Source organism: Salmo salar, chromosome 01, assembly GCF_965601325.2.
Source record: "Salmo salar chromosome 01, fSalSal1, whole genome shotgun sequence".
Taxonomy (NCBI): domain Eukaryota; kingdom Metazoa; phylum Chordata; class Actinopteri; order Salmoniformes; family Salmonidae; genus Salmo; species Salmo salar.
Window position 1 is genome coordinate 177,749,472 of NC_138291.1, and position 12,358 is coordinate 177,761,829.

General features: G+C 40.2%; 1 protein-coding gene across 1 annotated transcript in view; it reads left to right on the forward strand.

The window, feature by feature from the left end:
* The window catches only part of LOC106572043 (E3 ubiquitin-protein ligase rnf213-alpha), a 78,575-nt gene that overhangs the window by 15,111 nt on the left and 51,106 nt on the right, over nucleotides 1-12,358 (forward strand). The window contains exons 11-22 of the mRNA XM_045693885.2: nucleotides 3,188-3,400; nucleotides 3,733-3,925; nucleotides 4,025-4,080; nucleotides 4,182-4,335; nucleotides 5,807-5,935; nucleotides 6,523-6,621; nucleotides 6,713-6,835; nucleotides 7,609-7,783; nucleotides 7,881-8,054; nucleotides 9,867-10,019; nucleotides 10,102-10,685; nucleotides 12,061-12,220. Coding sequence (XP_045549841.1) covers nucleotides 3,188-3,400; nucleotides 3,733-3,925; nucleotides 4,025-4,080; nucleotides 4,182-4,335; nucleotides 5,807-5,935; nucleotides 6,523-6,621; nucleotides 6,713-6,835; nucleotides 7,609-7,783; nucleotides 7,881-8,054; nucleotides 9,867-10,019; nucleotides 10,102-10,685; nucleotides 12,061-12,220 — 2,213 coding nt within the window. The remainder of the gene's footprint in view (nucleotides 1-3,187; nucleotides 3,401-3,732; nucleotides 3,926-4,024; nucleotides 4,081-4,181; nucleotides 4,336-5,806; nucleotides 5,936-6,522; nucleotides 6,622-6,712; nucleotides 6,836-7,608; nucleotides 7,784-7,880; nucleotides 8,055-9,866; nucleotides 10,020-10,101; nucleotides 10,686-12,060; nucleotides 12,221-12,358) is intronic.

Below are 12,358 nucleotides of genomic sequence, written 5' to 3' on the forward strand. Positions count from 1 at the left end.
AAGGGTCTGAATACTTATGTAAATGTGATATTTCATGTTTTATTTTTTTATTTTATATATTTCCAACCGTTACTAAAAACCTGTTTTTCCTTTGTCATTATGGGGTATTCCAAATCAAATGTGCGCTGAATACAACAGGTGTAGACCTTACAGTGAAATGCTTACTTACAGGCTCTAACCAATAGTGCAAAAAAGGTGTTAGGTGAACAATAGGTAGGTAAAGAAATAAAACAGTAATAAGACAGGCTATATACAGTAGCGAGGTTATATACAGTAGAGAGGCTATATACAGTAGCGAGGCTACATACAGACACCGGTTAGTCGGGCTGATTGAGGTAGTATGTACATGTAGATATGGTTAAAGTGACTATGCATATATGATGAACAGAGAGTAGCAAAAGCGTAAAAGAGGGGTTGGTGGGTGGGTGGCGGGACACAATGCAGTGTGTAGATTGATGAGGGAAAAAACTATTTAATCCATTTTAGAATAAGGCTGTAATGCAACAAAATGTGAAAAAAGTAATGCGGTCATATTTGTATATTCATGCCAAAACATGATAAAACATTTGAATTCACTGACAGAGAGATGGCTAATGAAACACTAGCCTCCTGATCAGGCAAATTGGCTAAATGGTCAGCGGAGTTACAGCTTCATACGTTCAAGACAATTCGTATTGCATGCTGTATATTTCAAGTCCACTCGAAAACAGGTGCACTACATGACCAAAAGTATGTGGACACCTGCTCGTCAAACATCTCATTCGAAAATCATGGGCATTAAATGCAGTTGGTCCCCACTTTCCAGGTCCCCACTTTGCAGCCTCCACTCTTCTGGGAAGGCCAATAAATAACTAAATTAAGTTGGGTTCTTAAAGAAAAGGAGACTATTGCCATGTTTGCCTCATGTCGGAAAACTCTGAAATTACCGACTTGCTTAGATGATACTCGAGTTTCTCACTAGGAAGCTCGATGCAAATAATAAGTTCCCGAGTTTCCGACATGATGTGAACGCGGCATAAGCTGCCTTACTAAAGTAAACCAGAAGGTAAGATAAGGTTGCTGTTTTTACAATAGTGTTTATTAAATAGCAAAGGCTACGGGAACCAATAATAGCAATAGCATAGGTTATTAAAACAAATAATCGCTACAGTAAAATACATATCGTTTTTTTCTAAATATGTTTGCAGTGTTGGCAGCAGTCAACACTGTTCTAACTGGTTTGAACGAGTATAGGCTTTACAAATCACACTTATTTCTGGAAAAAAAATACAAGGATTCTGTTAATTGTATGTGTGAAGCACGTTCTCAATAAGCAAGATATAACCTATCCACTGTTGATATGGAATTTCTAGGACTGTATCATTTTGGAGGAGGCACTCTTTGGAAACGGCGATGGATATTTGAACAAGGGAAATTAAGTGTGTTGTTAGACTTATCTGAATTGTGAATAATGCAAAAGCATAATGGCAAAAGCCTCCAAAATATTTATCTTGAGTAGACCAATTTTAAAAACCTTTTATGGATAGGCTAATGCATGGCCAGGATTTAAAAAAGACACCTGACGCATTGCTGTTTAAACAATGTAGAGGAAACTCTAACCAGAAAAGAAGAGAGACTGTTGATTCTTCGCACAACTTATTTTATTATAAGAATTACATTTCTGGAACGGTTTACAATCACACAACAGATGCATCAACCCCCCCCCCCTTGGGTGGTGTGATAACCAATAGCCGTGAGGAAGCACTGTTTGGTGACCCTAATGTACACTATGGAAGTGAGAAACTGCGGTTGGGCTGTGGTAAGGTGCTGTTGAGAACGCTCATTGTCTCAACACTGTTTCTAAAAGGAACCGAAACCATTTGTCTTGCTCGTTTCTCACAGCTTAGTTCAGTCTACTGCTAAATAGCAGCATGATCTATTCATCTGTGCGCAAATGATGGCCAGCATCCCGGAGTCGCCTCTTCACTGTTGACATTGAGACTGATTTTGCGGGTACTATTTAATGAAGCTGCCAGTTGAGTACTTGTGAGGCGTTTGTTTTTCAAACTAGACACTCTAATGTACTTGTCCTCTTGCTCAGTTGTGCACCGGGGCCTCCCACTCCTCTTTCTATTCTGGTTAGTTTGCGCTGTTGTGTGAAGGGAGTAGTATACAGCGTTGTACGAGATCTTCAGTTTCTTGGCAATTTCTGGCATGGAATAACCTTCATTTCTCAGAACAATAATAGATTGACGAGTTTCAGCAGAAAGGTGTTTGTTTCTGGACATTTTGAGCCTGTAATCGAACTCACAAATGCTGATGCTCCAGATACTCAACTAGTCTAAAGAAGGCCAGTTTTATAGCTTCTTTAATCAGAACAACAGTTTTCAGCTGTGCTAACATCATTGCAAAAGGGCTTTCTAATGATCAATTAGCCTTTTAAAATGATAAACTTGGATTAGCTAACACAACGTGCCATTGGAACACAAGAGTGATGGTTGCTGATAATGGGCCTCTGTACGCCTATGTAGATATTCCATAAAAAATCTGCTGTTTCCAGCTACAATAGTCATTTACAACATTAACAATGTTTTCACTGTATTTCTGATCAATTTGATGTTGTTTTAATGGACACATTTTTTAAAAACTTTTCTTTCAACAACAAGGACATTTCTAAGTGACCCCAAACTTTTGAACGGTAGTGTTTTATTTTGTACATTTCCCTTTGATACTGGGGTTAGCGATTCAGTTCCAGGAGTGTCAGAAATATTTGAGTTATTTTCACAGTGAGAATCATGGGCGGAATAGCTGCCGGTGGCATGAAAAGGTTGTTGATGAATAAATAAGTTGTTGGTGTGATGAGGGCTTGACCACTCACTGACCAATCAACGATCCCCATTGTTCCCTATTGCTTAATACTGCTTGCCGTTGTCTCAAATTGTGGAGATTATTGACGGTCTTTGCTTTGTCATCAACTCCAATTTGGCTGAAGGGTAAAGTTTATTCTCGTCCTAGTCCAGTGTGGATTGATAGGCTAAATTTTAAATAGCATTATGCTAAATAGGTTTGGCGTGTTTCTAGTCCACATTGTTGTAATTGGCTTTAACGTGTAGTCTAGGCATAAATGTCTTTACGCATCACATAGACGTTACTTCTCTCCTAAACAGATTGCCAGAGCTGTTGGTGACATTACCTCTCTCCTAAACAGATTGCCAGAGCTGTTGGAGAAACTGATAGGCATTGCGAAGGAGGAGGGGATTCTAGTGATTCCCATACTCCATCTCCTCAAAGGTTCCTCAAAACCCTTTGAACCAATCCCTGTTACAATCACACCAAGTTGCAAGACTTGGGCAGGTCTGCAAAATACTTGGGCAGGTCTGCAAAAAGTGACCAACACTTCACTGAACAGCAAGGACAGCAGGTACCATATTTTTCTCCCATTTTCACGTAGGCAAATATTTGTGACTATCGGGGTTGGGGTCGGTTCCATTTCAATTCGGTGAATTTAGGCTGTAAACTGAAATTATCATTAAAAAAAATTCTCATAGAAAAAGCATTGAGGAAAATTTAAATTGGAATCTGTTTAGGCCTAGTGAATTCACTGAATTGAAATGGAATTAGCCCCAACCCTGGTGACTATATCACCAGATAAAAGTGAATCCTTTACTTAGCTTAGTTTAGTCCTCTTACATTTTTTGGGGGGGAGGGGGGGGGGGGAACGATGCTAATAACCCTTAACTCCTCCATTTTTAGAACAATGTTGAATCTCATTAAAGCCAATGGACATTTAGTGGAGATTGACAGACTAGCGAGCCGTTCCTGGATGTGTCTACTGACCGTAGACGATCTGGTAGAATACAGCTCCGTCATTAAAGTTGAGCTCCTGGACATGCTTGTTGTTTTTACTGTGAAGGCTCCTGTGAGTGTATCAACCAGCAACAATGGGGTGAGTTAAAAATCACTACTGTAGTTGAAGAAATTGTATTGTACCAAGGTAACGCACGAAGAATGGTACCAACTTAAATTTTATTTTCATGCCCTACAGAATTTCACTGCCACTCTTTCACATATTCAAAACCATCTTAAAGAGCAAAAATACAGGTGATTGACATACTTGTCTAATGAGTTTGTTTCAATATTGTCAGTTTTGTTTCTTTTAATGACAGTTGAAAACTACACATCTTTTTATTTTTTTTCTGCAGTTGTTTCAATGATGATTATGGGAGTGAGTGCTTGGCAACAACAGTGGAACTGCTTAAGAAGATATGCGATGGAGGCCGATCCTCAAAATGCACAGCTATCCCTGTAGACTGTGTGAGCTTGTTAGTCTCAGTATCAAACTTTTCCCAGTCCAAGGTATGTAGAAATGATATTACTGTTACCATTATTTAATCAGGAAGGTTAAGGAGAACACATTCTCTCGGACAAAAACAAATCTGATGACCTGACCGTTCTCTTTCACAACAACAATATATAAAGCAATGCTGGCAATATACTGTCCAGTATTAGAATGATTTTGAACAATTCACTTGTTGGAGACCTATTGTCAGGCAGTGTCCATGTTATGTTACATCGCTGTGTTACATCGCCTGTAATAATATCATAAAACAATATATTATAAACTGGCTGGTTCCAGTCCTGAATGCTGATTGGCTGACAGCCGTGGTATATCAGACCATATACCACGGGTATGACAAAACATTTGTACTGCTCTAATTTACATTGGTAACCAGTTTATAATAGCAATAAGGCACCTCGGGGGTTTGTGATATATGGCCAATATACCACGGCTAAGGGCTGTATCCAGGCACTCCGCGTTGCATCGTGCGTAAGAACAGCCCTTAGCCATGGTACATTGGCCATATACCACACCCCCCCCGGGGAGCTTATTGCATAAGTGAATACTAGGATATATCCTCAGCAGTCTTGACTCTGAGGTAATGGAACCAGTGTCTTTTAAACCCAAACCATTGGCACCAGTGTCTTATTAAAATCACATAGTGTGTTCCTAGTATTAGACTTAATGGGATGTAGACTATGGCCGTGTCCGAATACTCATACTAGCTTTCTAAGGTATGCATTTTAGGTATGCGGAAAAACAGAAAGTTTTGTACGTTTTAAATGCCAGAATGTCATATTCATTTCGGCTTTTCGTCTAGTAGAATTCACTGCACACTAAAAAGACGATAGTCTTTCCAGATTCACGTGTTTGACAACAGCTGATAATAAACTAATGAGATAAAGGACACGCTGAATGTATGAATGGTGGGAATCAACACAGTTCTGCGTTAGATGAGGAATTCTCAGGATGCCAGTGTGTTGATGATGTGTGTTGCTTACTGCATTCGTTTTTACTGAACAGTAAGTACTGTAGTGTAATATAGTAGTAGGCATGACAGATTTCGGACACAGCCATTTAGATTTCCTACTGCCAAAAAATAGTTATGAGACTTTTTATAGACTATAGATTTTGTTTGACATGTACTAGAAGCACGGGGGGGTTGTTCATGAAACCTGGTTGTCAAATTTATTGGTGGCTTGTATACAAGGATACCATCCAATCAATCAAATGTCGAAATCTTAATCACATTTTCTTATCACTTTTTTATAAACAGATGGATATGATTTACTTGTTTTGAACTAATCCTTGTGGTTCTGTATTTCCTAAGAGTAAAATCCTAATCTGATATCAGTGATCCCTCAGACCATTGCACTAGTCATGCAATCATTTCCAGAGATATGTGTGATTTAAGATTAAAACGGTTCAATTTCGAACTTTTTTTCTATTTTTTTTTAAATGTAAATTTTGAAAATCACTTTTTTTAAGACATGTGACCTGGGAGAAGACAATATCTGTTCGAAGAATCTGAGGCTGCTGTCTGAGTCGATCGATATAGTCAGATCCTGGATCAGTACGACCTTCAAAGACAAGTTGCGCGATACATCAGAGATCAAGGTGAGAGAATTACTAAACTATTTTATTGCACAGATTATGGGCCACGCATTTTTTTAAATAAGAAGATACATTGTTAATGCGGTAACATTTTACTTGCATGCAGGTGTGTCCGTGTTATGTTTACATGGCATGTAATAATATCATAAAAAAAATATATTATTAACTGGGTGGTTCGAGCCCTGAATGCTGATTGGCTGTCAGCCATATACCAGACCATATAGCTATATCAGACCATATACCACGGGTATGACAAAACATTGTATGCATGCATGAGCCTTTTATATTGTATTGTAATAAGGATTACGTCTGTCTTCGTGGTAACATTTCAACTGACTTAAAACAGCTGGTATTTAGTCAGGATTTCTCTTATAAGACGTTATAAAGGGGTCATACATCACACGTTTCATAATGCATCGTGCATGCTAAATAAATATATAATTAAAATAAATAGTTCATGTATTACGTTCATGTCAGATTCATTAATGCCGTATGTTGTCTCATAGCAGTTTTTTTAATTTAAATGTAAAAAGTATTATTGTACGTGCGTTTATTAACCACGTGTTCTCTTTATTGGTTATGATTCACAGATGTGGAATAGCATCATTTCTCTCAGTTTTGTAAATGTGGATTTCACCAAGAAATGGAGACAAACTTTCTGTACGGATTTAGAGGGCAAACTTAAACAGGTGTGGAACTACTACAAAGAGCATTTGATTAACTCTCTTATTATACGTGTCCAGTGGAGATGTTTTTGATTTGTTAAAAACACATTTTCAGATCTCCTCTCTGGATCAAATAGCGATATACTGCTCGAAGATGGAGGAACTGGATAGCTGTCATCCTAATGTGACTTGTAGTATTGAGAAATGTGCTCTTGAAGCTGTCCCCTCATTGTGCCAGGTATGAGTACTCCTCAAGTAGTCCAAATGGAAACCTTTAAATCCTCATATTTCCGCCCACTTTTAAATGAACAGGAAAAATGTGTTTAAGATGTTTGCTGGGGCCTAATGCTTACAGGAATACTTTTGTTGGTAATAAATACAGGTAACTGCCAAAATAATGGAAACACTTGAGTAAATTAGGTTTTCTGGCAGCTGTGGTGTGGAGTGCATTTTCCTGGAATGGTTTAGCTTCACTCAACCCCTTAGAGGCCAAGGTAAATGCCAATAAATACACAGCCATTCTGAGTGATCACTTTCAGCCCATGGTTAATCATTTCTATCCTGATGGGATCTTCCAGGATGACAATGCCCCCATCCACAGGGCATGAGGGGTCAATGAATGGTTTGATGAGCATGAAAACGATGTAAATCATATGCCATGGCCGTCTCAGTCTTCAGATCGCAACCCCAACTTAACACTTATGAGAGATTTTGGAGTGGGGCCGGAGACAGCGTTTTCCACCATCAAAACACTAAATGATGGAATTTCTCGAGGAAGAATGGTGTCACATCCCTCCAATAGAGTTCCAGATACTTTTAAGAATCTATGCCAAGTGCTTTGAAGTTGTTCTGGCAGCTCGTGGTGGCCTAACGCCCTATTAAACACTATATTGGGGGGGGTTCCTTTATTTTGGCAGTTACATGAATGATTCAATGTAGGCATATGCACATGCTGCATTACAAATGGAAAATAATCTTGAACTAATGTAATTTGAATGATTTCTCACACAGAGCAAATCAGAGGGGAAACTCTTTGAGAGGTTTCAGATTAACAGAAAGTTTGGGAAACTCATCTCAGCCATAATCCAGAAAACCTGGCCAAGAGATAACCATGGAAACAAGGACGAGGTGGTCTTTCAACACCTCATGACTTGGACTGCAGCCAAGAATATATTTGAACTACATGGTACTCACACTTGCCTATTAACCATCGTGTAGCTCAAACACTTCATCCATTCAAACACTTAAAATGTACTGTGTGTCGTTCTTTGTGTGTCGTTTAGGTGCTGATGAAAAGCTGATTGAGCAGGTCTCTAAAGAGGCCAAGGTCAAAATTACTGAAGCAATCTCATCCTTCAAAGTCATTTGTAACCAGCTGATCAACGGAAGCATCAAGATCCAACTGCTCAACGACATCTTAGGAAAGAAAGATACTTTCACAGAGCTGATGGTGATAGGTAATGGAAGGTTGTGTGTTCTATCTTGGGGCGGCAGGTAGCCTAGTGGTTAGAGCGTTGGGCCAGTAACTGAAAGGTTGCTGGATCGAATCCCAGAGCCGACAAGGTAAAAATGTGTCGTTCTGCCCCTGAACAAGGCAGTTTAACCCACTGTTCCCTTGTAAATAAGAATTTGTTCTTAACTGACTTGCCTGGTTAAATAAAAATATATATACAGTGAGGGGGAAAAAGTATTTGATCCCCTGCTGATTTTGTATGTTTGCCCACTGACAAAGAAATGATCAGTCTATAATTTTAATGGTAGGTTTATTTGAACAGTGAGAGACAGAATAACAACAAAAAAATCCAGAAAAACGCATGTCAAAAATGTTATAAATTGATTTGCATTTTAATGAGGGAAATAAGTATTTGACCCCCTCTCAATCAGAAAGATTTCTGGCTCCCAGGTGTCTTTTAGATTAGGAGCTGAGATTAGGAGCACACTCTTAAAGGGAGTGCTCCGAATCTCCGCTTGTTACCTGTATAAAAGACACCTGTCCACAGAAGCAATCAATCAATCAGATTCCAAACTCTCCACCATGGCAAAGACCAAAGAGCTCTCCAAGGATGTCAGGGACAAGATTGTAGACCTACACAAGGCTGGAATGGGCTACCAGACCATCGCCAAGCAGCTTGGTGAGAAGGTGACAACAGTTGGTGTGATTATTCGCAAATGGAAGAAACACAAAAGAACTATCAATCTCCCTCGGCCTGGGGCTCCATGCAAGATCGCACCTCGTGGAGTTGCAATGATCATGAGAATGGTGAGGAATCAGCCCAGAACTACACGGGAGGATCTTGTCAATGATCTCAAGGCAGCTGGGACCATAGTCACCAAGAAAACAATTGGTATCACACTACACCGTGAAGGACTGAAATCCTGCAGCGCCCGCAAGGTCCCCCTGCTCAAGAAAGCACATATACATGCACGTCTGAAGTTTGCCAATGAACATCTGAATGATTCAGAGGACAACTGGTGAAAGTGTTGTGGTCAGATGAGACCAAAATGGAGCTCTTTGGCATTAACTCAACTCGCCGTGTTTGGAGGAGGAGGAATGCTGCCTATGACCCCAAGAACACCATCCCCACCGTCAAACATGGAGATGGAAACATTATGCTTTGGGGGTGTTTTTCTGCTAAGGGGACAGGACAACTTCACCGCATCAAAGGGACGATGGACTGGGCCATGTACCGCTAAATCTTGGGTGAGAACCTCCTTCCCTCAGCCAGGGCATTGAAAATGGGTCGTGGATGGGTATTCCAGCATGACGATGACCCAAAACACACGGCCAAGGCAACAAAGGAGTGGTTCAAGAAGAAGCACATTAAGGTCCTGGAGTGGCCTAGCCAGTCTCCAGGTCTTAATCCCATAGAAAATCTGTGGAGGGAGCTGAAGGTTCGAGTTGCCAAATGTCAGCCTCGAAACCTTAATGCCACCAAGTACTAAGTCATGTTTTGCAGAGGGGTCAAATACTTATTTCCCTAATTAAAATGCAAATCATTTTATAACATGTTTGACATGCGTTTTTCTGGATTCTTTTGTTGTTATTCTGTCTCTCACTGTTCAAATAAACCTACCATTAAAATTATAGACTGATCATTTCTTTGTCAGTGGGCAAACGTACAAAATCAGCAGGGGATCAAATACTTTTTTCCCTCACTGTATATATATTTTGAAGGCTTGTGATTGGCTCTGTTTTTCTGCTCATGAGGAAATGGGTAAGTCATAATGACATTAATGGCTGTGATATGCTTGTTTGGATCTCAATGCAGATTGTCTATCTTTGAATGAGAAGTGCAAGAACCGTGCCTCCGTGGAAAAGCTTCTCAATCTGAGGTCTGAGGAGGCTAGAGCTGTCAACCATGAGAAGGAGCTGGTGGAAATCTTGCTCACCATGAGCCGCAAACTAAAGGAACACATCACAGGTGAGTGTGTGTGTGTGTGTGTGTGACTGTGAGAATCTGATTGTAATAGCAAAATCTTTACTGTTTTTATGTGCCATTGCAGTTTATTTTGGGGACATGGAAGAGAGACAACTGACCAACATTGAGGACATGACCTTGGACCAGTTCATGAAGGTTCATCCGTTTGACCAGCCCTCCTCTGGAATGCATGGCGTCGTTACGTACTTTGATCTGGATCAGAGCATGCGACAGATGGCAGATGTTTGGCACATGTTTGGAGACAGCCACATATTCAAGATGCTGTGGGAGAAACAGACCAAAGACTTTGCGTCTGAATTTGATTCTTTAGTAACACCAAAGGAGGTAACCTGTGGGATTTTTAGACCTTGCTACACTAAATACAAGAAGTACTACGAAGGCCTGAAGAATGGCAGTCTCAAGCTTAAAAAGGTTGATATCCTCTTCAATGACTACAAGGGCAAATATGAAAAGCTGGCAATGGATTTCGACATCATGTGCAGACTTAACAAGTCAGATAACAAACACTGGATCAAGGAAAGGGTCCAGCAGATTGAGCAGTACCATGGCCTTCACTTGGCCGTGAAGTCTGCAAAAGTTATTATGAAGGTCAAGGAGACCCTAAATCTTCAAGGCGACTTCAAGGCCCTACAGACACTGCTAGACATTGTAAGGAGCTGATTTCTGAATTCAAATTGTCTACATTTTTTTGTGGAAAAACTCCCAATTTTTAGTTTTTTGCATGATTTACTCAAAACCCATAGTGAAATTGATTGACTCTAAACGTGAAATAAGGGGTAATCAACGAGGGCAGGGGGAGTCCTGTGTAAATAACCCTTAATGAGAAGCGCTCCCGACACGTTGCGGAGGGGCTGACCTAGCATGTAGTTGGGTTAGTTCCGCAGGACTCAACAGAGCCCTGAGTTATATAACTCGTACACCATGGCTGTTGCCACAGAAAACAATACTAACGCACTCATTTGCCAGTAGAAAAGTAATTCAATTGAAATAATTCATTGTGTCCCTACTCCCGAGTGGCGCAGCAGTCTAAGGCACTGCATCTCAGTGCAAGAGGCGTCACTGCAGTCCCTGGTTCCAATCCAGGCTGCATCACATTTGGCCGTGATTAGAAGTCCCATAGGGTGGCGCACAATTGGCTCAGCAACGTCTGGGTTTGACCAGGGTAGGCCGTCATTGTAAATAAGAATTTGTTCTTAACTGACTTAAATAAAGGTAAATAAATTTTAAAAAACGATTCTGTGAACGTCCGCTGAAGCTAGCTAGCTAGCTAACTAGTTATCAGAGGGAACATGTGGTAATGTTTGACGTTCAGTTTCACCTCTTGGCAACATTAGCTGTCTAGACCGAGGTGATTCATATGGCTCCTGGACCACAAACCAAATGTGGCACAAAAAAAACATGACAGAGCTTGTCAAAAGTAAATGAATGCTAGCTAGCTAAATTCATCTGCATCCTCTGTCCACGTTGGTCTTGCATTTAAAATATTTGGTTTGTGTAGATAGCAAAGTCGTTTGTAGCTAACATTGATGCCAATGAATCTAAAGTCAAATCAAATTTTATTTGTCACATACACATGGTTAGCAGATGTTAATGCGAGTGTGGCGGAATGCTTGTGCTTCTAGTTCCGACCATGCAGTAATATCTAACAAGTAACCTAACAATTTCACAAGTAAAGTGGGTTTTGTGAATGGATATTGTACGTACAGTATTTTGGGCACTTTTTGGGGGGGGTTGGAATTTCTTCTTAGCTGTGGAATATAATTTTTTTGTTCCGGGTGTTTATTTGAAAATAATCAACCACCGGCCAATCATAATAGAATATTCCCGCCAAGCTGTGGGAAATGCACACTACTCAAGTCAAGCTATGATTTAAGTGTGTATAAAGTTAGCCTTTTGACTTTTCATCTGCATTCACTTTTATTTAATTGCTTATAGTTGTTGTACACCACAACATAAACCAGTGGTAACTGAACAACAATGGATCCAGGTACATTTCTCAGCGTTTTTCTTCTTCTGTTCTCAGATGAGTGCAGATTTGAATGAAGAGCACCTTGATCAGATTGACAATGACCTAATGCAGGCCAAGACAGATCTGGTGGACATCACAGAGCCTCGCAGACTATGCCTCTTGGAACTTGGCCACGCAAAAGATTTTGTCATCTGGGTTAAAGAGGCCCTGAAAGGTAAAGAAGAGGCTTATGGCTAAACATTTTTCGTTACTCTAATACAGGGTTTCCTAAACTCTGTCCTCGGGATCCCAAGGGGTGACCGTTTTGGGTTTTGCTCTAGCCCTACACAACTAATCATCGAGTTTTGATCAT